Source organism: Brachyhypopomus gauderio, chromosome 16 (assembly GCF_052324685.1).
Source record: "Brachyhypopomus gauderio isolate BG-103 chromosome 16, BGAUD_0.2, whole genome shotgun sequence".
Taxonomy (NCBI): Eukaryota; Metazoa; Chordata; class Actinopteri; order Gymnotiformes; family Hypopomidae; genus Brachyhypopomus; species Brachyhypopomus gauderio.
In genome coordinates, this window is record NC_135226.1 from 11,986,137 (window position 1) to 12,012,569 (window position 26,433).

The window sequence follows — 26,433 nt, forward strand, 5'->3', positions numbered from 1 at the left end:
CACTTGCGCTACTGAGAAAACATACAAATGCTTTATTCATTACTCTCAACCATCAGTTATTAAAAACATCACTTTTTTTTTTTTTTACATCTGTGCAAATTAGATTCCACCATGTTCACTATCACAGAAGGACTAGTAAAGTGTCCTGGTGAACTAGAGCATTCACTCCTCAGTCAAACCCAAGAGGCCCCAAACCAACATGGAAGGGAGCGGATTGACTAACACACGACTCGGGCGACGTAGGAAAAGAAACAACAAGTGCAAAATGCATTGACGTTTGCATGGCAGGTTTGATTTTTCTCCACTTGAAATACTGAAGCACTGAACGTCGTCTTTGCCGGCATTACAGAAGCAGAGTGTCACAGCGACAGAGCTCGATCATTACGATGGTGACGGCAACAAGAAGCTCGAGAAGCTCCAGCAGGTGTGAAGGACAATCTGATTGGCACGTTCAGTGTCCTCACAGCATCACTCTACAGGGAGCCCAACACTGACTAACGTCTGGCTGTTGAGACGAATCTTCAGGGCTGCAAGGCCTCTTATTGGAAGGCTACAGTATTGTCCAATCATTAGCCAGGAGAAGTTAGAAGACGTAGATTTTATCTCTCTGAATGGTGTCCAGGTCATCGTCCATTGTTAGGAGCACCTGTTTGGAGTAAGGACAAATGAGCAGGAAATAAGACCTCGTTTTCCTCTAAAGAGGGTTAGGAAATAAAACATTGCATCTCCATCATCGGTTTCCCGCTAAAGAGGAGTCACCAACTGCATGAAGGTTCAATCACACCTGGTATTAAAAATACATTTTGGTGATTAGTGTGTTCACCAAATACAACTGTAAGCAGGGCCACAAAAACCACCTCCAACATGTGTTCTGTGAATGCCTGATTGACTAGATCTAAAACGTTATCACTGTGAGCTTGCTTGAGTAGATCTGCACCACTCTTGGGTAAAGGAGATGCCTGTGGTTCGAACATGATTAGAAGACCATACCATCAGTGTCTGAAACCTAGACATGAACAAGAACTAGTAGCACACTTCTGTCTGAAAAACGTCCTCCAGTGTAAATAGTGTACAAAATGGATACCAAGTGATCACTTGTGTCTCAAAATACCAGAAATAAATGGCTATGCAATGTCTCTCTACTTGAGATTGGATTTTTTTCACAAATATGTTAATATTAGCTCTGAACAGGGCCAAAGATTAATCCTTATTTTTTGATAAAAGAGGTTCCTTGGTCTCGGTTGCCACTACACTGACTGTTTGTGGGCACAATCACCATGGACGCACCAGGAAGGATCCAAACATGGCGATCGATGACAGGAAGTGCCAGATGTCGTGATCATCAAAGAATGAGAGAAGGATGCAGTCGCGATTGTGCTCCCGAGACTCAGCCGGGGTTTTCTACAGAGAGAGAGAGAGATAGAGAGAGAGAGAGAGAGAAGGAGAGAGAGAGAGGAAGGAATGCTTCTGTTCCAGTATTTTACCAATAAAGCTTACATATAATTTGCCATTTTTCCTTTCCCCATAGGTTTATCACTTTTCATATTAATAATCTTGAAACTAACTAATTAACTGTTGTAAAACTGATTCACAATTCATGCCAATAAATCTATGTGAATGTGTAAGGGAGGGTGAGAGGGACAGAGACAGACACTAGGGGGCAGTCATGCATATTTGTAAAAAAGCAAACATCTCTCGCCACTCAGCAGCTGGGCCTTAGTTGAAAACAGCAGCCTTAGTTCAAAGCACCTCCACACCCGTGTTGTTTCCCTGCCACAGTTCCATCCTGGCAGGGCACGAGGAAGTACAAGCCCCAGGAAGGTCACACAGTCTACAGCTAGTCTACAACAGTCCTAAACGCATGCTTACTCAGAGATGTGAGACTCACTTGCCAGGTACTGAGGCCCTGGAAGAAGAAGAAGAGAGCGAAGCCCCAAACCACGGCCGTAAAGAGAATACACACCACTGCCAAAAAGTGGACCCGCTCACCGCTCCGTAACTGAACACACACACAGACAGCAACAGAACATGTGAGCACAACTATACAGTAATGTAAATGAAAATCACATATAAATCACTCCAGGCACATTCTAAGAAACTCCACACTAATGCTGATCCCGTCGTGCCCTCTAAAAAGAACATAAGTGCTTCATAGATTCCCGTGTTGGAAACATTCCTTTCATAGTTTGATTAACGATGCGTCACATAACTGCATGTTACAGCAAATATGAATCAGATCAGGCAACGTTTTGTTCTTCCTCCGCCCAGTTTCAGTAAGCGTACAATCACTGTAGGTTCCTGTTCACAGCTGACAGAAGGAGAACTGGTTTCTGCTGCTGTGGTCAGTTTGGGTTGGCCGTTGTAAAGAGTGGTTTGAGTTACTGTAACAGTCACTTGAGTGGTCATTTGAGTGTTGCAGCTCCAACCTGTCTGGTCATTCTCCTCTGACCTTTTTGCAGTTCCACATCTCCCAGACCAGTGGTGTGTGAAACATTCAAACCATGATCTCCTCCCTTGTGTCTGCACCGTTTTCATTTTGTCGTGACCATGTGATTAGCTGATTAGAAAAGTGTGTTTTTTTTTGGACATCTGATCCTTTCTTATAATAGTTTCTTTGGTATTTCTGTTTTGAAAGTATGTTGCCACTACAGGTCAAAAGGTCTCTAAACAGAAGGTGGAAGGGTCAAAGGTCAAGACGGAGCAGCAGTACACAGCTTTGACTATGCGTCTGTTTCAACTCTGGACTCTGGATTCTTTGCTTTGTATCCATTTCTATTTATTGTCAAAAGACATATAAAAGAAAATAACCTACAACCTGTAATAAAACAGACATCATACTGTGGGACTCTGTGGACTTTTGTTTGCAGGTGTCGAGAGATTTTCCAGTCACCACACAGTGACTCAAAGTATGTTGGTCATTACAGCACTGAAGAACAAGTATAAAGTGTGTCCCGAACGCACCTGGTGAAATGCGCACGCACGCACTCACGCATACTGTACCTTCATGATGATGTAGAAGGCAAAGTATAATAGCAGGTTACAGATAGCAATAGCCAGCAGGTAGGAGGCAAAGTCATTGGGCCTTTTAATGAGACCATATGCAGCCCTGTGTGCACAAACACAAAACAGACACACACACAGTGCTAAAACCATTTAAATGCATGTTTACACCACATAGGCAATCCAGGGCAATCATAGACAATCACCCAGTGTGTGTGTGTGTGTGTGTGTGTGTGTGTGAGAGAGAGAGAGTGTGTGCATGTGTGCGAGAGTGTGTGTTTGAGAGAGTGTGTGTGTGTGTGTATGTGCGTGTGTGAGAGAGAGAGTAAACACTTACAGTGACCAGTTAACTATGTTTCCCATCACAAGCAGCACCATGCGGTCCTAACAGAAGAGACAGATGTGTGAGAGTGTACAGTGTGTGTGTGAGTGTTCAGTGTGTGTGAGAGCGTACAGTGGTGCTCTAGGGTAGAAAGGAGCACAGAGTGTGTTAAGGCATGCTGTACTTACTATATACATGGGCCCGCTACACTGCCGAATACAATCGGTGTAGATGACATAGAGCATCCTGCGTAATATACCAGAGTCTGAAACACACACACACACACACACACACACACACACACACACACACACACACACACACACAAACCAACACTTTTAAAGTCACTTGTCACTTGTTCCCATAGCCATGCAGTGTTGCTCAGGATCTGTGCTGCTTGTAAACATTGTGTGGCATATTTGTGCATGTCTGTGTGTGTGAGGGGTCATAAAGGTGAGAAGACCGGGGGGTGGGGTGCTGGTACGGTGACAGGTGACTTTTGGGGTGCGCTAGTGTACGGGAGTACGGCAACAGGTGATGCCACGGGGGTACGGTGACAGGTAATGCCAAATATAGTAAAATCCATAATAGTAAAGATACCAAAATTAAAGCAATACTGAAAAGTGGCCATTGGAATGCAGAGTGCGGATTAGTTTACTTCTCACTTTACACCCACGGGGACGCTAGCTGAAAACAATTGATGTTTGTGAAAACAATTGTCTTGTCAATGGATGGAGACAGATCCGTAAACGCGAGAAACCAGCTTTCGCCATTCCAGATGGCTCAGACAAAACCATTACGTCTTAATGAACCAATAAATAACAGCGGCGAAAATGAGTGTAAAAAAATACCAGGGTTCACATGTTTTTATTTAGTCACAAAAGGCTTCCAACATGGGCTAAAGCACAGGGTAGGCTATCATATGACAAGAGTTTACAACTTCATCTGCAACCTTTTCAGCCCTGGCACGAATGTTATCCTCACACGTCCCTGGATTCACCAGTTAGAACTACAGAGACACTAGAAAAAAATTTTTTGAACAGCCCTTTAAAGCAAGTACCCGTCGCTGCAGAAGCAAAATTCCAGGGGGTGGAGCTGGATCTAGATCCAACTCCTCCCACCGTCCATAGTTTCTTTTGGTCGGTCCAGGGGGTGGGCGGAGCTGCATCTAATCCAACTCCTCCTACGTATCGCTTACGGTTTCCGACCAGGAAATATAAATCCAATAAATTCACAGTGAACAGGAATAATGATCTGTGATTGCCAACATAATAAAGTACAGTACATTTCTTAAATATGTACTATTACTGTCACGTCCAGCTCCGCCCTCCTCCCTGGTCCCGCCTAGTTTCCCCATTTCCGTGGTTTCCCTTTGTCTGTCACGCCCCTGTCTTTAGTGCCCGCACCTGAGTCTCGTCTCACTCCCCTGTTTCAGAGTATATTATCCCATCTGTTTCAGTCCTCCGTGTTGGTCATTGTGTGTGTGTTGTAAGTACTCCCTAGCCTTGCCTTACTCTGCCTTATTTTCTCTGTCATGTTCCATGTTAGTTTTGATCTCCTTTCTTTGTCTCCCTGCATTTGTTGTTGTTTCCTCCTGTCTTCCCCTCGCGAGTTTGGTTCATGCGTCCTAGTCCTTATGGTGTTTCTCCCGATGTCTTGCTTTAACTGTGTTCTCCTTAACTCTGTCGTTTACATATGTTTCCCTTGCAGTTCTCTGGTATGTGCATTTACCTGTCTCCTAGCCCCGGTCCAGACGTTTAGTTCGATGTTTCATGATATCAGTTTCGTGTGGTTCATTTCGTGTTCCGTGTCTGCTGCTCAGTATTCCTGTGTAGTCTCCTAGTTTTCCCCACATCCTATTTCCCTATGTGTGTACATTGTGTCCCTGTAGTTCCTGTGTCCAGTTAGCTTATTATGTTTTGGTGTTATACTGGTTAGTCGTGGAGGGTCTTACGTTGTTTCTTTACTGGGTAGTTCTGTTAGTCGGGTTGTTGTTGTTTGTATGTCTACTTTAACGTCTTCTAGTTTACTTTGTAGTTTCCTTTTGTTTAGTTTGATTCCTATTGTGTGTATAATATAATAAATTATAAGAAAACCTGCAATTGCATCATGCCCGCCCCCTAGATACATTACAACTACATTTTTTTTTTTTTTTTTACCTTTTAATAAAATTACTTTTTTCGTTAGGACGGTACACTTCAGGTGTGCAGAATGGACAATGTTATGTACTGCAACATGTAGTGCACTTCACAACTGAAAGCGTCTGTCCTTTTTTCAAAACCGTTATATGTATCTATAGATATAAATAGCATTATATTAGTTAATATACTTAATACTACTTACTAACAATCCCCCTAGAAATGTCCATGCGGTACCAAACAGCACAAACATTACAAATTATAAGTAACTACAGCAAAGACTAATTATTGTAACAGTTTATGTCCAATATGAAGAACACAACATACATAAGTATTTAATACATCTGTATTCTGTTTAGCTAACTGCTCAGTTTTTACCGTCACTTACTTAAAGACCTAGATTAGATAAATTTAACAGTGGTTGTTCATGCAAACAGAAACAGTCCAATTTAGTATAATCACCAAAGGAAACTAGTTACTAACATTAGCAAGATGAAAATTGGTTTATTATGAACTTTCACATTCGTGATTGTTCACAAATGAACGGCAAGTTATTATATATATATATATTAGTCATGAAATGAAATTAATTAATAATATTATATATTATAATAATAATATTGTATAATTTTTTATATATATATATATATATATATATATATAATGTATATGGTCTCTGGTCGTGACCGGCGCGAGGGTCTGCGCACCGAAAACTATGTAATTGCAGTGGCTCCGCCCGGGCCCTGTCGCTTCGCAAGGTCGTGCACCTCTCGAATTTTTAAACTTTGCGCACGGCGCGCCTCAGCGCAATGAACAAAGTCATGTTTGTAGGGTTCATACACCTGGAATTAAAGCACGTCACGCGTTATAAAACGTGACACGTTAAAACGGTACGCATATGCGGAGAAAATTAGCCAATTCTAAAGATCAATCTCAGGTTTAATAAATCGATATCGAATCATTCAAATGAAGATCGATTTGAATTGAAAAATCGATTTTTTTAAACACACCCCTATCTGACAGTGTTCATCGCAAGCTGTAGCGAACGGCAGTAACTTTGTTTTACCGCAAAATATGAAAACGATTAAAACCATTAATCACCCAATTAAGTCCACTGGGAAATGTACGATCTGGTAAATGTAGTGGTAAATGTACGATCTGGTAAATGTACGATCTGGTAAATGTAGTGGTAAATGTACGATCTGGTAAATGTAGTGGTAAATGTACGCTCTTCTGCCTTGTCCCGGTGTAGATAGAACTAGGTCCTGCTTCTCGTCCCGCTTAGCATCACAACATGAAAGAATGAAGAACGTTCATATGATTGAAACGCAATTTGGCCTCTATGACGGTTCTGGGCGGAGATTGCGGCCACTGTTTCATTGAAATTGCTGATTTCGGAAGTGCTCTGTTTGCTTATTAAGTCAATATGATAAAATAAAATATCCCCCCCCCCCCCCCCCCCCCAAAAAGTCCTCGGATCTACACGATTCACGTAAGTCACCCTTTTCAACTTCAAAACGGCGAATTTCGCCGAAAGGTGACAGATTTTCATGCCTGGTGTGTGTGTGAGAAGTCCTCACCCAGTTTCCAGCGTGTATGTGTGTGAAGTCCTCACCCAGTATCCAGCGTGTGTGTGTGTGTGTGTGTGTGTGTGTGTGTGTGTGTGTGAGTCCTCAACCAATCTCCAGTGTGTGTGCGTGTGTGTGTGTGTGGGTTGTGTGCGTGTGTGTATGTGTGAGTCCTCACCCAGTCTCCAGCGCCCCACGTAATAGAGCTGGGTGCTCAGCAGCATAGTAGCCACTATATGAATGACAGAGAATACAATCCAGAATACTGTGTTACCCTTCCCAAATACCTGAGAGATAGAGGGAGAGAGAGGGAGGGAGGGATGTGAAAGAATGAGGGAGATTGTAAGTGAGATGTCTAGGTTCTCTTACTGCTGTCTTCCCTGCATAACGAGTCTCACATCATCACAACACAATAACAGCTGATCTCACTTTCCCAGCCTGTAAACATCAATATTTAACAAACCCACACCATTGGATAAATGAACAAAAAAAATATCGAGTTTCTCAATGCTCGATAATGGGACTGGTTTGTAAACATTTGTATAAACATTAATGAGAGTATGAGAAAGTGAGAATGTGTGTGTGAGAGTGAGAGTGTGTGTGTGTGTATATGAGAGAGTGAGAGTGTGAGAGAGAGTGTGTATGAGAGAGTGAGAGTGTGTACTCACCACTCCCAGCACAGAGAAGAAGATGACTGCAGCGAGGCAGGCGTATGCGGAGTAGGCACTGGCGTTGATGTCCGGGTGCCTCTTCTGATAGAGTTTCAGCATGCACAGTCCGGCAATCATGTACATGAAGCTCGTATCTAGCACAGATGTGCAGACAAAACAGTCACCCAGCGTTGCCCAGGAGTGTGTACCCACACTTGGCCAACGCTAGCAGAAGGGGAGGGAGGTTGTCCCACACCAGAACACTCCTTCAGGAGGCCTGGAACTCCCTCTCATCTCACAACCCTGGGAGGAGCAGTCACTGAACCTCTGGAGCTAATGGCTCCAACCTCAGTTCAGTTTCAGTTTGTGTGCTGATGTATTGATGTGTCTCTTCTACACTGACGCACACACAGAGTGTCGTACCGAACTGGAAGTTGGTGTAGTTTGGGCAGACGTGGTAGCAGGCGCTCAACAGACCCTCCATCATCAGAGCAGTGCCCATCGCATAGAAAAGGCCAAAGTGTTTTGGGATACCACACTCCTGGAGGGAGGGAGGGGGAGAGAGAGAGAAACACAATCTGTGTAACAGCAATCCTCGACCTGTGTGAGGGCGGACTGGGTGTGTGCGGGGTGTGTGTGTGAGGGCGGACTGGGTGTGTGCAGTGTGTGTGTGTGTGTGTGAGAGGGCGCACTGGGTGTGTGCGGTGTGTGTGAAAGAGCGGACTGGGTGTGTGCGGTGTGTGTGTGAGAGCGGACTGAATGTGTGCGGTGTGTGTGTGAGGACGGACTGGGTGTGTGCGGTGTGTGTGTGAGGACGGACTGGGTGTGTGAGGTGTGCGTGTGAGGGCGGACTGGGTGTGTGCGGTGTGTGTGTGAGAGCGGACTGGGTGTGTGAGGTGTGTGTGTGAGGACGGACTGGGTGTGTGAGGTGTGTGTGTGAGGACGGACTGGGTGTGTGAGGTGTGTGTGTGAGGGCGGACTGGGTGTGTGAGGTGTGTGTGTGAGGGCGGACTGGGTGTGTGAGGTGTGTGTGTGAGGGCGGACTGGGTGTGTGAGGTGTGTGTGTGAGGGCGGACTGGGTGTGTGAGGTGTGTGTGTGAGGGCGGACTGGGTGTGTGAGGTGTGTGTGTGAGGGCGGACTGGGTGTGTGAGGTGTGTGTGTGAGGGCGGACTGGGTGTGTGAGGTGTGTGTGTGAGGGTGTTACCAGAGCAGTAGTGTCGTTGCGCATGAGTGCACGGTTGTGCAGGATGTCCCGCTGCAGGACGATGAGCAGGAAGAGCAGGCCCAGCAACACGTAACCAAGGTTACTCAGGATGTTGTTAAAGGAGCTACACACACACACGCACGCACGCACACACACACACACACACACACACACACACACACACACACACACACACACACACACACACACACACACACACACACACAAAATAGCCATCACTTTCATAGTAAAGCAGTTGATTTCTCACTTATTATAAAACAGGTGGTTTAATGCAACAAACGTCGATCTTAGAGCAGCAGATTTCTTTCATACCTCAGAGCCCCTAGTGGGTGGGCACAGAGGAAGTTGTAGTAGCAGATGTCTTGGTTACCCGTCACATTTACAACCTAATAAACACACAATATTAGAGTAACAGAGTGGGGTCAGCACTCTTCTTCAAAACATCGGGTCTGGACTGTGATGCCACGTTTACATCTGATGCTACTCTAATGCTGTAATTACCAAGGTCCTAATGTCACAGTCCAAATGTCTAAGGAGAGGAAAACCTGTTCTTGTACGTCCTCTCAGCTCCCCTCAGCACCTCTCAGCTCCCCTCAGCTCCCCTCAGCTCCCCTCAGAACCTCTCAGTACCTCTCAGCTCTTCTCAGCACCTCTCAGCTCCCCTCAGCTCCTCTCAGAACCTCTCAGTACCCCTCAGCTCTTCTCAGCACCTCTCAGCACATCTCAGTACCTCTCAGCTCTTCTCAGCACCTCTCAGCACATCTCAGTACCTCTCAGCTCTTCTCAGCACCTCTCAGCACATCTCAGAACATTTGTCTGACTGTGGACTGTGTTATACAGAGGGGAGGGGGAAGACATGACTGACAAACACTAGAGCTGCGGATGACAGTGTACAGTGGAGCACACACACACCGTCTGATACGTGATGACCAGCTGGATCACTGGCAGGGCGTAGAACACGGCAATAGTGGCAATGTTCCTGCAGGGGAGAGAGCACACACACACACGCGCACACACACAGGTGCGCACACATGCACAGTCATCACAAGTACCAGAATAAAAGTGCCTAGTTTACAAGTGTTTAAGTGTGGTTGTGTATTATTTTATTGTATGATAAAATAATATAACAATGACACTAATGATAAAAGTTTGTTACCAAAAGTAAATCTGGTATTTCTTATTTAGGACACGCTTGTCTTTTCGAGCCAGGTCAGAGACACAGAGATACTTCTGTAGGGATGAGACAGCAGGGGAGGTGTCACACACACACACACACACACACACACACACACACACACACACACACACACACACACACACACACACACACACACACACATATTTAACCAATATAAAAAGAAAGGTATGTTTTCTTTTCTCTGTTGTTTGAGCAGAACTGTGGGATGTGCGTCCTCCTCGCCTTGGTGCGGACGATGTTTTTGTCAGAGTCGATATCGGCCAGCGTGTCGTAGTCGTCTTCCTCCACAGAGCTCAGAGACTCCTGCCGACAGCGGGCCACAGTGTCCAGGGATCGCTCTGAGAGAACACAGGATTATCATTCACTCACATGCACACCTCCATTACTTATTAGTTATCAACAGTGTTGCGAATAACGCTGTTAAAAATAATGGCGTTAGGTAACGGCGTCATTTTGTCAGTAACGGGATAATATAATTAATTACTTTTCTTGTCTTACTTGAAGTTCCTGAATGTCTACCAGACTGGGTATTTATTTATTAAAGAATAGAGGTTTTATTGTTAAGTTTACTTCTGTTGGGAACAAACCAGTTGTGTCAGGTTGAGAGAATTTAAATTAATTTGATAGATGTAAATGCACTTTATATAGTGTAACTGTTTACTTGTGCTTTTTTTTTTTTTTTAAGGATTTTATCCTGCACTGGTCTGTGGATGTGCAATAAATATCAAAAGTTAAACACCTTTCTGATCTACTCATTTCAACTGACTGTGAAAACTGCTTTTTCAATTTGGCATCTAACTTTTTTAAACTGTAATGCAAATAGTTACTTTCCCTGGTACCAAGTTACTTTTATTATAGAGTAATTCAGTTACTTACTCAGTTACTTTTTTTTTAACAAGTAGTGAGTAACTATAACTAATTACTTTTTTAAAGTAACGTTCCCAACACTGGTTATCATCCGTTTCTACGGTTGGGATTGAATTCATGACATTATTATTTTAGCAGTTGTTTACAAATCACATGTTTTAATTCCAGTCGTGTGGATTTACCTCTACAGATTCTCTTCAATTATTGGTCAATATCAATCAGTTATGGTTTGTTTTATCTGGACCTAAAATTCTTGTTTAAAGTCCCATATATTTAACTGGGAGTTTGTTAGTCAAATCTCACATTGCCTGGGGTCAGTATCACTGGCAGTACTGATTTTGCATTGAGGGAAAGCAATTGGTTTATTGATTGAGTGGGCGTTTTACCAAAGCACATGGCAGTGTGGTATGTGGTCAATACTTGAAAGTCTCCAGGGGTGTGTGTGTGTATGTGTGTGTGTGTGTGTGTGTGTGTGTGTGCGAGGAGTATCTGTACCCATGTATCCATCGTTGGTTTCAGCTGATGCCAGGCTGTCAGTAATAGGTTCTGAGCTCACTGTACTGCCATTGTCAGCTGTGGGAGGGCGGGAATTAAAGAGAACAGCAGAGTAACAGTCAAATCATTCTGTTCTTCCCCAATACCATCACTGCAACACAACACAACCCCCAGTCCTCACCAAAAGAGCCGTATTCATACGGGGAGGCAGGAGACAGTCCTTTGCCTGCAAGATGACCTGCACACAAACTTACTGAAATCACTTCAACAATGCAATACACAAGTATAATATACAGTGCCCTCCATAATTATTGGCACCCCTGGTTAAGATGTGTTCTTTAGCTTCTAATGAATTAAATTGTTATTGTGGAAACATACTCTTACACTGACAATTGTAGAAAAATGTAACCTTTAACTCAAGTGAAGTTTAAGGGGGAAAATAAAATCCCTGATTAAGAAATAATTATTCTTCATAAAATCACCTGTTCCACATGTAATAAAAAAAAAAAATCACATGTAATTAAAGAATTTCTGTCACTTCTACAGTAGTTCACAAAGTTAATCAGAGTATGTAGGAACATTTAATTAGCAATTTACAACTTCCTGTTTCCCTGGGGTATAATTATGACATGACACAGAGGCCATTTCTCTTCAACATGGGAAAGACAAAGGAACATAGCATTCAAGTAAGGCAGATGTGTGTTGACCTTCACAAGTCAGGCAATGGCTACAAGAAAATAGCCACTCGCCTACACCTGTCCATATCTACTGTCAGAGGAATTATTAAGAAGTTTAAAACAACTGGGACAGTGGTAAACAAGTCTGGACGAGGACGCAAGTTTATTTTGCCACCACGCACAGTGAGGAGGATGATAAGAGAAATAAAAAGTTCTCCAAAGCTAACTGTTACAGAACTGCAACAAATGGTAGCATCTTGGGGTCACGAAGTCTCCAAAACAACCCTCAGGCGCTATCTACATGCCAACATGCTGTTTGGGAGGCATGCACGGAAAAAACCTTTTCTCACTCTCAATCATAAACAAAAACGTTTGGAGTTTGCTAAGCAGTACTGGAACTTCAACTGGGGCCATGTGCTTTGGTCAGATGAAACAAAGATAGAGCTTTTTGGCAACAAATGCTGTAAGTGGGTCTGGCGTAACACAAGAGCTGAGTATGCAGAAAAGCACCTCATGCCCACTGTGAAATATGGGGGAGGATCAGTGATGCTGTGGGCCTGCTTCTCTTCCAAAGGCCCAGGGAACCTTGTTAGGGTGCATGGCATCATGAATGCTTTGAAATACCAGGACATTTTAAAACAAAATCTGGTGGCTTCTGCCCGAAAGCTGAAGATGGGTCGTCACTGGGTCTTTCAGCAAGATAATGACCCTAAACATATGGCAAGATCTACACAGAAATGGTTGACCACACACAGAATCAAGCTCCTCCCATGGCCATCTCAGTCCCCAGACCCCAACCCCATTGAAAACCTGTGGGGTGAGCTGAAGAGGAGAGTGCAGAGGAGAGGACCCAGGTTGCTGGATGATTTAGAGAGATTGTGCAAAGAGGAATGGTCGAAGATCCCTCTTTCTGTGTTCACCCATCTTGTGAAACATTATAGGAGAAGATAAGGTGCTGTTTTGTTGGCAAAAGGGGGTTGTACAAAGTATTAACATCAGGGGTGCTAATAATTGTGGCACACATTATTTGATGTTAAACAATTATTTCTTAATGTGGGATTTTTTTCCTACTGAATAAATGCATTTGAGTTAAAGGTTGGATTTTACTCTTTTTTCCATCGTGGTCCTATATTATTTAGAAAAAAAACTCAATTTATAAGAAGCTAAAGAACACATCTTAACCAGGGGTGCCAATAATTATGCAGGGCACTGTATATATATATATAAATAAATGAGACCTCAATTCAATAACTACTTTTTCTATTTTCACTAGGGATAGTGATGAGTGTGGCATATTTTCAAGCGGAGAGCGGTTAGTGAGAGTTGGCGGGGGATTTATAAATGATGGCAGTTCATAAGAATAAACAATAAAATATTGTGTATACACACGTTAAAAAACAACACATGCTTATGTTAATGAACAAGAATGACAAACATGAGGGAACACACACTTCTTACCCAAGAGAGGAGCTGTGGGGCGGAGAAACAAACATGAAATCAGTTCATGATGGTAAAAACACATGATGAAGATGGATTATTAATACACAATAAGAGGCAATAAGAAAACTGAATGGGGAATTGTGTTTGCACATCAGCTATCAAAAACATCAAAACCCAGACTGATCCCAGTCTCAAACTAGACTGTTCCTCATGCCAAATGGACGCTGGATATCCAGAAGCTGACCAGGGTCTAATTAAACACACTGGAGTTACATGGTCATTACTTTGCCATTGACGTCACAGTCCCCCCTCCCCCAACAAGCACTTTGAGACAGTGGTTTGATCTATAGTGACTGGTTGCTAGGATACCTGTCTCAGCTGGTGACATGTCAGCTGCCTTCAAAAGTCCAAGCCTCTTTCTGTGCATCCTGCAGGAGGGGAATCGTGAGCGTGAGAGAGACAGAGAGACAGACAGCATATGAACGTACATAAGCCTGGACCAGTGGCGGTCACCTCCTAAAGCCTCTGGACCTCTGAAACATCCTGGTTCCCTGCAAACTTTCTATGCTTCACTGACGTTTTTACCACCTCTACCATCTTCTACTACCACCATCTTCTACTACCACCATCTTCTACTACCATCATCTTCTACTACCACCATCTTCTACCACCACCATCTTCTACCACCACCATCTTCTACTACCACCATCTTCTACTACCACCATCTTCTACTACCACCATCTTCTACTACCACCATCTTCTACTACCACCATCTTCTACTACCACCATCTTCTACTACCACCATCTTCTACTACCATCATCTTCTACTACCACCATCTTCTACTACCATCATCTTCTACTACCACCATCTTCTACTACCACCATCTTCTACTACCACCATCTTCTACTACCATCATCTTCTACTACCATCATCTTCTACCACATTACACTGCAGTGGCTCCCTGGAATCTTCTTCAGGTATACGTGAAAGACTTCACGTCATTAGACCAAACGCGATTGGACTAGATGTGACTAAGCCCCACCCACAAGCATGTGCACACCTCTTGTTCTCCACGCAGGCCACCAGGAAGGTGAGGATGTAGAAGGACAGGAAGATGCCGAAACAAAACAGCATTCCCATCACGTACACGTTGGCTGCAGCACAAGAGAGGGAGGAGGGAGGAGAGGTTAGGGTCAGACCACACGTCCTTAACTGCTCAATTCATTCAGCGACTGATTAACCTCAACTTACAGTTGATGGCAGGAGACACGACCACATCCAAAGTCTTACTGCGGTTCCCAGCATCCAGCAGCTCATCTGAGAAAGAGAAAAGCAAATGTCTGTGTGCCGCACAAGATCAAAGCTGATCCCAGAACTGTGCTCTGAGACGCAAGAGGGTTTATTCACAGGTCTGCAAAACAAGCAAGAGCTGCAAAATAGCCAAAACACCAACAGCCCAGAACAAGTAGATGGTGGAAAGTGATGTACTGTAATGTACTGATGGTGGATTGGCTGGTCATGGAGGAAGCAGAGCATGCTGGGATTGGCTCACCAGGTAAGAGGGGGTAGAACCTGAGGGGCCCGCCGCACGCCTCATCCTCTGTCTTCACCACCACAACCACATAGAAGCTATTGCTGGGGAAATCCTTTCTCTAGACGTGACAGAAAACAGGCGTGGCGCTGTAAACGAACCCAGCCCATTTCATACGCCGGCCTAAACAGACCAGCCCATGTGCCAATAGCAGCAAGTCATTATCCAGAAGAAAGGCTCCGAAATATTTAGTCCTTTTAGTAGAAGGGGAGCAGTGTGGGAGCTTTAACCAGCTTTTAACTCCCAAAATGAAGTAATTTAGGGTCATTTAGAGTTCAGTAAAGTTGTGTCGCATGATTCAATAAATGCGGAATTGCAGAACTAAGACTGCATGTGAACTGATCCAGCATGTGTGGATCACCTGCACAGTAATGGCTCCTTTCTTCGTCATCGTCTGGTACATCCCAATGAAGGCCACGTTGTTGTCCAGATCATATACAGGGCACTGCAGGCAGAGGGGGAGCAGGCCATGTTATTCTATGTCTGCAACAAATTGATAGTGTGTGTGTACGTGTTTGTCTATGTGCGTCCAGCCTACACAGGGTAAGAGAAGCTGCACTCATGTTGTACAACTTTGTCCCTGCCATCTAATCAGCCCAGAAGTGATACAAACGTAGTCTATTACACGGAGTCGGCTGGTGCGGGTAAGACTGCGTGTGTGTGTGTGTGTGTGTGTGTGTGGGCGTGCAAATATGCATGCGTTTTAAACCTGAATATCTTGAATTGACATGACAGAGCAGGGGAAATTCTTCTGAGAGTTCACTTTCACAACGACAGTCTCCACACCATCAGGAAAAACATACTTAAAAAACTGAAACGCAAACAGGAGAGAAAATAAGTCAAGTCACCCAACAAGCCAGAGTCCATGTACAGAGTCCATGGACATACATGCATGTAGACAAACTGGAATAAATAAACAACATTCATCTCTGTTTAGTTGTAGAGTATCTCACTAAACACTCCATCAATCTTAATGTTAATACTACAATGTTTTGGGAGAAACTGGTCTCAGTTCTGATCATATGAATCACCTCCCCTGATTGGCCAGGTGTGTTTACCACATGCCTCTGGTTTCCAGGTAACAGAACTACCCAGTCCTGCCCCAACACTGAACAGTCAGCAGTACTTCACATTAGTCCATCAGAGTGTAATGCTACTGAACGTTCAGCATTAATAAAGGGCTTTTAAAGTCAAAGTAACTCTGCTGTTTTACTAAATCTCCTATTGTTCCCTCTCGTTCACACATTCAACACAAACACATTCAGTTTTTCTGCAAACAAACCTGGGGTTGGGACGGAGTAGCATTAAAGGTGAATTTTTTATCTGTCCTAGAAGGAGGAAAATAAAAAAATTAATTACAGTGAATCCCCAAGACAACCAATCTCTATAAATACATGATGAGCTGTCAGTATCGTCACTACTGACTTTCAATACTCTGATAACACTGGTCAGTCTCTATAGTTCCATTCATTATGTGTGATTGTAGTGACTGTAGCATTGTTAATTACACTCTAAAAGGTGGTGATGAGTGGCTTGTCAGGAAAACTGAAAACAAGTACACTGGGTATTGAACAACTGATCACGGATAAGAAGTAAACATGGTTGTAATTCTAGAAGATTGAGATGTTGATGCAGTAAATGGCAACATCACTGCTTGTTGGGTGAGTGGTAGAGGACAATAGGTCATAATGACAACTGAAGATGAGGCTCACCGGAGTGTGAAGCTGTCCACCCGGCTGACACGGAGCTGGTAGTGGATACCAGAGTTAGACAGTGTTGACACGTCAACATAGAAGAACTGCATCTCGGATAGGGCCAGGGTAGGGGGCTGGCACAGGGTACGACCCACTTGTGTATACTGGTACTTCCTCTGGTAACTGCAAGGAGCAAAAGAACGAACCATACAAACACACACGCACGCACGCACACACACACACACACACACACACGCACGCACGAGGAATACAGACAGACAAATAAATCAGGACAAACACCTTTTTCATAATTTCCTTAAAACATAAAATATGTGTAAAAATATATACACTGCCATTGTGCGTAACCTCAAAGCAAACCAAAGATTTGAATTAGCTACAAAATCAATCACTTCTGATAAAGAGGAGTCCCAGAAACCTTGGAATGTCCACCATTTCACCATTTCACACACACACACACACACACACACACACACACACACACACACACACACACACACTACTGCGCAACTGTGCAGCCTCAGTGCAGGAAAGCCATGTGATGAACATTCTGACCTTCCTGTTTTACTCTTCCACCCACCACATCCTGTTCATCTCACATCAGCTCAAGGTCAACGGGCTGGGTTACCCCACACACACACACACACACACACACACACACACACACACACACACACACACACACACACACACACACACACACACACAGCTAAAACAATGAGATTGATCAACAAATAAGATCTGGCATTACTAGAGCGATTAGCCCTTAACTGAGGCTGAGCTGCTTCTGAGTCACTATTGAACAGAAGATGAAGATGATATAAACATTCCTCCATGCTATTATATTCATCACCTTTAGGTGAGATCATTCATCAATACTACATAAATACTACACCACTCTGCAGAAACGGCAAGTGTGAACCAAATCAGAGCTGCTGTCACTGAGGGATGTCTCATTGTCACTGGGACATATGATACATTACTAAGGGATGTGCCGTCCACGTCTACCTGGGCAAAAGGACAGTTATGCTGTCATTTAGTTACGCTGTCTGTTTCCTAATGTGACTGTGTTTGGCAAGGGAAACTTGAACGTTACTGTGTGGTCCCCCTGACCCAAAGTACCAAATTTAGCCTTGTATTGTCTCACATTTTGGCATCATTACACTGATTACAGATGGTTTTCTTTTTACAAAACATATGTTCTATATTTATATTTGCATGCACTGAGTTTGAGTGCCTTATAAAAAGCGCTGAAGACAAGAACTATAACTTTTACTTAAACTATTCCCTGTCAGTCGGTCAAATGACTGCATCTTGCTTTCCATCAAAGAACAGAAACTCTCAAGACACCATAGTCTTATATGGGGCCCATGTAATACGAGACTACATGCTACAAAGTTGTGTAACTTTAACTGCTGGAGACACGGCATGTACGTAGTGACTTGGTGACCATTTTAATATGTTCAAAGCCAATATTTAAGTTGCAGGAAGGGAGCGGAATATGACTGATTCTCTCTCACCAGGGTACGGGCTGCCACATACATACTGTACTCACAGGCCTCTCAGAATGAGCGGAACTTGGAAAGACAGTACGGCCTGTTTCTGTCGGACCACGATCAGAACCGGACTGGTGGGTTTCTCCGACAACAACTCAACCGACAGACGTACTCCTTCCGTCTTAGAGAGAAGAGAGAGTAACAGACACGTTTAAAACAAGTAATAAGCACTGCAATACTGCTTTAAATTGTAGAATGCTAGATATTGGACCAAGATGACGTTGACACAGCTGACCAGAACCAGAACAGATGTGCACAGCTGCTGATGTGGACCCACCTTATTCCTGGAGACAGTGTGATTGAATGCGTAGATGGTCTGGTTCTGGCTGGTCACCGCGTCTATGTAGGTGACATCAAATTGTGCATCTTTTTGGACCACCTCACTCGTGTTGGTATTGGCCTCACCACAGAGGAGGTGCATCAACAACAACAGTACTCCAAAACACGTAAACAACCCTGGATCAGCACCACAGGAGAGGAGGGATCTCCAAGACCTCCACATTGTGTCTCCTTCATGGACCGACACCACTACACTACACAGTGTTGTTTCTCACCGAGCAGACACAGCTGGCTCACCTGATACCTCAAAACAATAACAAAGGAAAGCGAATGGCGATTTGATGAATATCTCGTCTTGTGACTCCTGTTACAGTCTCTTAGTGTCTCGGACGGCCGTAGTTGGACCGCAGGGCGACGTAAACAAACCGGACGGTACCTTGGGTCACGTCTCCATAAGCCCAGTTCTGCCCTAGCTAGCTTAGCTTAGCAGCTCCCTCAAGACTAAAGCGCAGCGACTGCACATTTCTTCTCCGTTTCCTAATGAGACAACACCACACACACACACACACACACACACACTGTGAGTGACAGCTGTTCTATTCGTTGTAGTCCATTGTGCAAGTTCCCCGAAACGTACGTTTGGTTGTGGGTTAAACCAGTTTTGCCGAATAGCAGCAACGAAGGAGTTGGGTTCCGTGTCACGCGCACGTGCGCGCGCCCTCCCCACAATAAACACGCGGCGCGCGCCAATGACGTCACCACCATCACCACCACCTCCCCAACGTGGACTCCTGAAGTCAGGGCCAGGTGGGCATCGACTTGCGCTCTGGACGATGTTTCCACGGCTGCTCGAATCGTAATTCCCGAGTGTAAATGTGTGTAAATTGCAAAGCGTATAGAGATCGTCATTTACGTGGTTTGTGATCAGTAGTGACAGGGCAACACGATGGCCTTATGACTTAAAAATGATAACTCGTCAAATAACCATTAACTACAGTTTGGTAGATCTATAGCTATTCCACCATTTCACTACCGATTAGACCTTAGATATTCATTCATAAAACCACATCTGATTTGACTCGTTTATTTAAAAAGCTTCCAAGATGACTACCAGCTGTGCTCTGTGGTTGAGAATTCAGCCCCAAAGCAACACACAAGCGTCAGACACATGTAGCTAAACAAAATCAAAGACTTTTACAACACACTTCTGTAACATACACAGACTTGCTCCCAGGTAAATGCAGGGATGTGTTCCCACAGAATGATGTAGTGACCTATGAACTTCCATATGACACAAAACTATGAAGTAGATCAGCATGGGTACAGGGTGCTTATAAATATAAAAAGGTACAGAGTCTTCATGCTGCTTAACAGTTTGTGAGCCACCCAAATAATGGCCAGCTTTCTTAAAAGAAAATATTCATTAAATGAATATATACATGTATAAAGCAGACCTTCCAAAAGGGACAAATTTATTACTCATTCAATAAATGTAATTTCCCCTCTTTAAAAACTGAATCTGCCAAGTGCAAAAGTGTGTGAACTCTTTCTAAGTAGTTTGTGGCGCCTCCATTTTCAGCCATTACTTCAACCAAACATCTTCTGTAACCTCAAATAAGTGTTTCATTTCCTTTGTGGGATTTTTGCCCACTCTTCCTTACAGAACAGAGGTTGCAGGGACATCCGACATGCATCTATAGCATATCTATGGGATTGAGGTCTGGACTGACCCAATCAAGCCATTCCTTGGTAGTTTTGCAGCGATGTTTTGGGTTGTTGTCTTGTCGCATAATCCTTTTCCATCCCAGCCTCAACTCCCTGACTGATGGCAAGAGATTATGGTCAATAATTTGTTGATGGTTCCCTAGATAATATGTAGTCCTCCAAGTCCGGAAGCAGAAAAGCAGGTCCAGACCACCTTGCTTCCCTGTTGAGAGGAGGTTCTTCTCTTTATGTGCAGTATTGACTTTTCTCCAAACATGGCACCAGTAATTGTGGCCAAATGATTACATTTTTGACTCATCTGTCCAGAGAATGAACTTCCAGAAAGCCTCTGGTTTGTCCGAGTGCTCTCTGGCAAAGTTTAAACCGGTAATTTTGTTATTTCTTGTTATTTTTTGCTTCCTTCTAGCAACTCTCGTGAATGCCACATCTATTGATTTTTCACCTGATTGTAGACACATGTACATTTATCCCAGATGTTGCCAGAGATGTCTGCAATTCTCTGGAGATGATGGGTGGGATGGCCTTTACTTGAATTATTTTTCTGGTGCTTCTTGGTCTAAGATTTGATGGCTGCCCACGTCTGGGCAGTTGTGGTGATGCTGAGTGTCCTCCATTTGTAAATTATATGTCTTACAGTGGATGGATGGAGCTGGAATCTTTTGAAGATGGTCTTGTAACTTTCCCCAGACTGATGGGCTGTCACCACCTTCTTCCTGATGTTCCCCAAAGGTACGCTTTCCTCTCTGCATCTGTATTTTATACCTTGGTACAATGGGTAGATTCCTCTCCCTTTTAATCAGTGTGGCTCACATCTTTTCCCAAGGACGTCTCATTTGGTCTTCTTAATTAATTACTTGAGCACTCGTGTTTCACCTCAGACTTTTACCCAATTGCCTTTACCAATACATCTGTGGTTCATTTAGTTTTGCACATGTTCTGCTTCACAGTTTCATGTCGTCTGCTGGCAACTCGCACATGTCCCTCAAAACAATGGAACTGATTAACATAAACCTGACATTTCATATACAAAATTGGTGATAAGACTAAAGAATCATGGCAAAACAACAGAAAAATCTGATCAAGGAGTTCATAAACTTTTAAGCAGCACTGTGTGTTACATATCCATCCAGGCAGAATACTGCTGTAGTTTTAGTGGTGATTAATGCACCATGTTGTATTAGTAACATCAGAAACACTTTGCAAGATCTAACCCATACAAATTCATAAAACATGAAACAAATATTATGACTCTTTGTGTCTGTAGAGTATTATAGTCAGATGTCAATGTATTGAAAGATCACACACAGTCTTTACAATATCAAGTAAATGTAATGACCTGCATAAATACATATTAGTCAGTTTTACTAGACAGCAAACACTAGTCCTATGAGTAGTGGCTGTAACCTTTCAGTGCTCAGCAATGTTTAGTTTAGAGTTCTGGAAAAGGGCAAAGCCTATTTAAATATATCCAGGGGCTCCTCTAGAGGATATTTAAATATATTCAGGGGCTCAACTAGATTCTTTGTGCAAAAGGCTTGAGGTCAAGAACTGTCTCCAATTTTACCACATATTACTGTATTCCAATTCTTACCATTTCCACATGCTTTGCTCTGCATTTTCCATAGTGGAAGCTTTGCATTTTTGTTGATTTATTTAGTATAAGCACTAACAGTGAGAGAGAGTGAAAGTGAAAGATAAACTGTAATGAGTAATGGCTGCAGTTTCCTGGTTCCCCTATAGAGGCACTATGCCCTAATAAAGTACCTCTGTGCAGCAGTGAATGTCAGATTTGAGTGATGTACTGAACCTCAAACTCCCTCCTACCGAATGTATATTGCACTATAAAGGCTTTTAAAATGGCTTTGTACACCTTACATAGTGCACCGCATAGGAAGTCCAAGGGCATCCCTGAGACTTGTTCACCACACTGAAGCCTGTTTTTTTTTTTTTTTTTTTTTTTTTTCTTGTCTAATGTCTTTTAGAGCATCAGTCTTCTCAACCACCTTTTGTTCATGATCTAGTCAGGACTCAATCACTTAATTTTATTTCTATATTTCTCTCTCACCCACATTATCCCACCCACCCACCCTCTCTCCCTTTCTAAGGCAAAGAAGTTTGTTTCTCTTCTGGAGTCTCCTCCAGAATCTGCAGCAGCAGGTCATGGAGAGGTTTGGCCACGATCCGGTAGCCAGACGCGGTGAGGTGCAGGTAGTCGAACATGTCACGAGGAGAGACAGTGCCATCCGAGTGCACAAACTCTGAGCTGAGGTCAAGGAACTGGGCGGGGCCAAGTCTGGGTAGAGCTGTTCTCAGGATCCGATTTACCTCTGCATTCTTCTCCCGCAATGGGTTCTGCCTTTCGCCCCGGGGCAGCAACCCCTGAGAGAGAGGGAGAGAGAGAAACAGAGATGATATGAAGGCATAAGCTTGAAATGCTGTCTGATGGAAGAGTATTAGTGTACTGGATGTCTAGACTGATCTGCTTGGATATGTCAACAAAATGGATGGGCCAAAAATGAAACTAGGTAAGACTATCCATCGCAATGTGATATGCTCAAAGTGCCAAGAGTGCGACACTGAAACACTTGTTAATCTCTGAAGGAGTCTAGACGTGGCGTGGCCTTGCGTGTGTGGCTGAGAAAAGTGTACATTTATGACATTTTGCAGATGTTTTTATACACAGCGACTTGATGTGGTTTAATTGTCTACTCAGATAACTATCCTTCAGCTACCACAAACAGGTTAGCCCTAAAATACCCTTAAATCGAGATGCTGTCAAAAACATGCCTTGGTTTACAGAGGTCTATTATCTTGAAACCTAATCTCCTGCATAATGCAAATATTTTGTCCACTCTGTACTTTTGTGATTATTTAAGACAATAACAATAAATGAAGCCGCTTGTGTGTTTATTTTTTGTGTTTATGTGTATTCTAGTCAACAATAAAAGATTTTAATTCAGGGTGCTTGACTGCAATATTTGAGAAATTGTGGATCCTTCATGCTACATGCTAGAGTGAACATGCCTTTTGGCTTGGAAATGTCAGTTTATGTTTACAACTTCTGAGAATCAAAAATCAGTTTTTTCATTCTGTGCAAAGCAGAACATGTTATATCACTAATATCAACAAGTATTAACAGTTTTATTTTTAAAAATCAGCACTAACATCACCATCAAGTTAGAATGTTAAGCTGAACTCTACCAGGCCTGCCTGCAAGGCTTGCTATCATACACACACACACACACAAATCTTACCACCAACTGTGTATTAGTGTGACTGGGACTGACAAACTTAAGGGGACACACTCACACACACACTTCCTCACCAGCACAATGACCTTGGTGTGGGGGAGCTGATTAATGAGGAGCTGGACAATGGCCATCAGCCCTCCTGCCACTTGCCCGGCTGTGTGCTGGTAATTACTAGTACCAACCCACACAACCACCACCTGGGGGTGACATCACACTGCTGAGAACACACACACCATGTTGGTTGACATGCACATGTACATCATACACAATAATCATGATCATTTGTATTTTTATGTGACCCTTATCGACTTGTGTCTGCATGATTTGCTGTAAAGATATATGTGGCCTGATGCAAATATTGAATTATTTTGGTCTCATAGCTGAACATACAACCCTGCCACTTAGAGAAGTGTAAATAGGCCTGACTAGTAGTGCATTAAACTCACTGAAAGAGATGAATTAACATATGTGGCATTATTATGTTGCTAGCACACATTATCTTATTTTGCCAAGATAAATGTTTTACATTTTTATTATTTCATTATTGCTAGAAACTTGGCAAACACATTTTTTCTATTTTTCTGTCCCTTTTTGGCAAACACAGAAGAGTCTTTGCAGGATTTCCCAACTGTACAGACTACACATGCTAAAAAATGTTTGCCAATGAAATACAGAAGACACTTGAAATCTTTTTCTGCATTCTTGCCTTAAATTGGTGTCTTTAAATAGAAATAATCTGTGGCCTAATGGAGTTTGCTCTATAACATGCTATTAACAGTGAGTGCACATACAAGGTGGTATTTTGATATTGTTAGACATCAATTGTAAGACATCAATTGTACAATTACCAATTGTAAGAATATTACAATTATATGATTTTCCTAAAACCCAACTTTTTGACTGAACATGAATGATCCCCACCTATGCTACAGTCCAATAACACTATATTTGGAAAGTGGGTCCTGAAATTGAGCTTTAGCAACCCAAAGGCTCAGGAGCACTCCCAGTGTCTGCTGGCCTACCTTAAGCAAGGGTGCCCAGCTCAGATCCTGGAGGTGTACCACACTGCAAAATTTGGTTCAACTTTTCACATCTGATCCTGTTAATCAAGACGTTCAGGAACATCTGAACAGTGGCTACAGAACTAAACTCAAGTTTTCTCACTGAGCTCAAGAGAAAACTGCCACTGGGTTTTTTAAATAGCCCTGTGTAACCTTTTTCCCTGCCCTCCTTAACTCCGCCTCTCTTACCTTGGGTCTGATGTTCTGCAGCTCTCCGTTTCGCAGCCTCCACAGAACATTACAGGTGGTGTCTCCTGCGATGCCAAAGTTCAGGGCATGCAGAGGAGAGAAGAACGCTCGCCATACCTGGACCATGCAGAACACGCACAGTGATTAGCTTTAAAACTGCCTTTCATTGATTTATTTTTATAAACCTAGACTATTTACTGCACCACCCACCTCCGATTGCTTCAAAGGGATTCTAGCAGTATGTTTATTTGTAGTTTCGAGTTAGGGTTAGGGTTAGAGTTCAACAGAAAGGGTATGACTACCTCCTGATGCTTCATCTGCTGCACCATAGAGTCTCCAACAAACAGCACGTCTGGCTCAGCATCCTTACACTCCTGTACAAAGCGGTTATGCTGAAACACACACGCACGCACACACACCCACACCAACTTTATAGACACTACCCTAATGCCTCTAATGAAAGAGGATGCACTCTCGTCCAGAGGGATAAAATGATAATGCCATATTGGGTATTTTATGACCTAGTTGTTTTCCCTGATAAATCTCTCGTGTTAAATCTCCTGACCTTCAGTTAAATGACTGAAATATAAAGCAAACAAGCAGAAGTGAAGAGAGCTCGTCAAATAAACCGGCCCGTCTCAACAGGAGAGACAACCTGCGTCACGCAACGTCGAAAAAAAAAAAACACCGCAAAGATGCGTCGTAATAGAGCGTTTGGCGTGAGCGTCACTCAGCAGGCGATACGTGAGCCCGCGTGCATTAGTGAGACTGACGTCACCGCCTCACCTGTGACGTCCAGCGCCCGTCACCCTGCACGTCGTCCACAGGCTCGGCCGTCGCAGCGGGATTCGCGTCCTCGTCGTTCATCCTGTATTAAAGGGCACGCAACAACAGGCAGTGCCAGGGTAATGTGCATCAAATATAGCAATGCAATCAATTGTGAATACTCCCAATAGCCGTTTGACCGCTTGGCAACGCGCTAAAGGTAAACACGCCCCAGGAACAACTAGGCACGAATATTGTCCACGTTAATCCAAGCGATATAAGCATACCTGAAATTTTTCTGCCGATTTATTCGCAGGCACGATGAGTATAATCTTGCAGAAATCTGTTGCGTTTATAGCTGTAACTCCCTCGGGCCTTAACAGCTCTCTGACTATTTGCATGCAGTGACAATGTGATCTTAATTCAGGAAAGCATGCTCTCATTCGAGGCCATGGCACTGTTTATCTTGCATGTGTAACGTAAATGTAAGCGGAGTAATTTGCTGTGCAACGGAGAGTCTCGCCCCCAATTTAGCACGAGAGCGCGTGCACATTGACTTCCGCATGAATCAGCTGGCACAGGATGTCCCGCCCCTTTTATTGACGTCAGTTCTAAACAAAAGGGACATGGTGAATCTGTGGAGCACAGGAAGCGTGTCGTTTCACACAAACACTAAACGGTGTCTGACAGTCGAAAGGTGCGAGAGATTGCATTTATCTCAC

At 43.5% G+C, this 26,433-nt stretch overlaps 2 protein-coding genes and 1 long non-coding RNA gene across 5 annotated transcripts; 1 reads left to right on the forward strand and 2 right to left on the reverse strand.

Moving 5' to 3' along the window:
- Nucleotides 1-49: 49 nt before the first annotated feature.
- sidt2 (SID1 transmembrane family, member 2) lies at nt 50-19,483 on the reverse strand. Of its 3 annotated transcripts, XM_076975722.1 has the most exons (28): nt 19,358-19,483; nt 18,719-19,257; nt 18,441-18,562; nt 16,886-17,050; nt 16,456-16,501; nt 15,883-15,984; nt 15,535-15,618; nt 15,135-15,234; nt 14,834-14,899; nt 14,643-14,736; nt 13,951-14,009; nt 13,600-13,611; nt 11,646-11,702; nt 11,465-11,542; nt 10,325-10,440; nt 10,061-10,134; nt 9,817-9,883; nt 9,217-9,290; nt 8,884-9,007; nt 8,102-8,219; nt 7,697-7,833; nt 7,207-7,315; nt 3,511-3,587; nt 3,338-3,384; nt 3,001-3,106; nt 1,889-1,999; nt 1,288-1,401; nt 50-646 (listed from the first exon to the last, which is right to left on the reverse strand). In XM_076975722.1, the coding sequence occupies exons 2-28, from the start codon at nt 18,941-18,943 to the stop codon at nt 584-586; spliced, it is 2,547 nt and encodes an 848-aa protein (XP_076831837.1). In that variant the 5' UTR covers nt 18,944-19,257; nt 19,358-19,483; the 3' UTR covers nt 50-583. The 3 variants fall into 3 exon arrangements, with proteins under 3 accessions (XP_076831837.1, XP_076831836.1, XP_076831838.1); XM_076975721.1 differs by having other exon boundaries at nt 18,719-19,455; XM_076975723.1 differs by lacking the exon at nt 1,889-1,999 and having other exon boundaries at nt 18,719-19,456.
- On the forward strand, nt 19,464-22,683 carry LOC143477209 (uncharacterized). Its single transcript, XR_013121519.1, has 3 exons — nt 19,464-19,527; nt 21,082-21,174; nt 22,551-22,683. It is a non-coding gene; the product is annotated as an uncharacterized LOC143477209 (long non-coding RNA).
- Nucleotides 22,545-26,279, reverse strand: LOC143477203 (platelet-activating factor acetylhydrolase IB subunit alpha2-like). Its single transcript, XM_076975726.1, has 6 exons — nt 25,999-26,279; nt 25,733-25,814; nt 25,249-25,338; nt 24,947-25,063; nt 23,771-23,893; nt 22,545-22,824 (listed from the first exon to the last, which is right to left on the reverse strand). The coding sequence occupies exons 2-6, from the start codon at nt 25,811-25,813 to the stop codon at nt 22,546-22,548; spliced, it is 690 nt and encodes a 229-aa protein (XP_076831841.1). The 5' UTR covers nt 25,814; nt 25,999-26,279; the 3' UTR covers nt 22,545.
- Between the last annotated feature and the right edge of the window lie 154 nt (nt 26,280-26,433).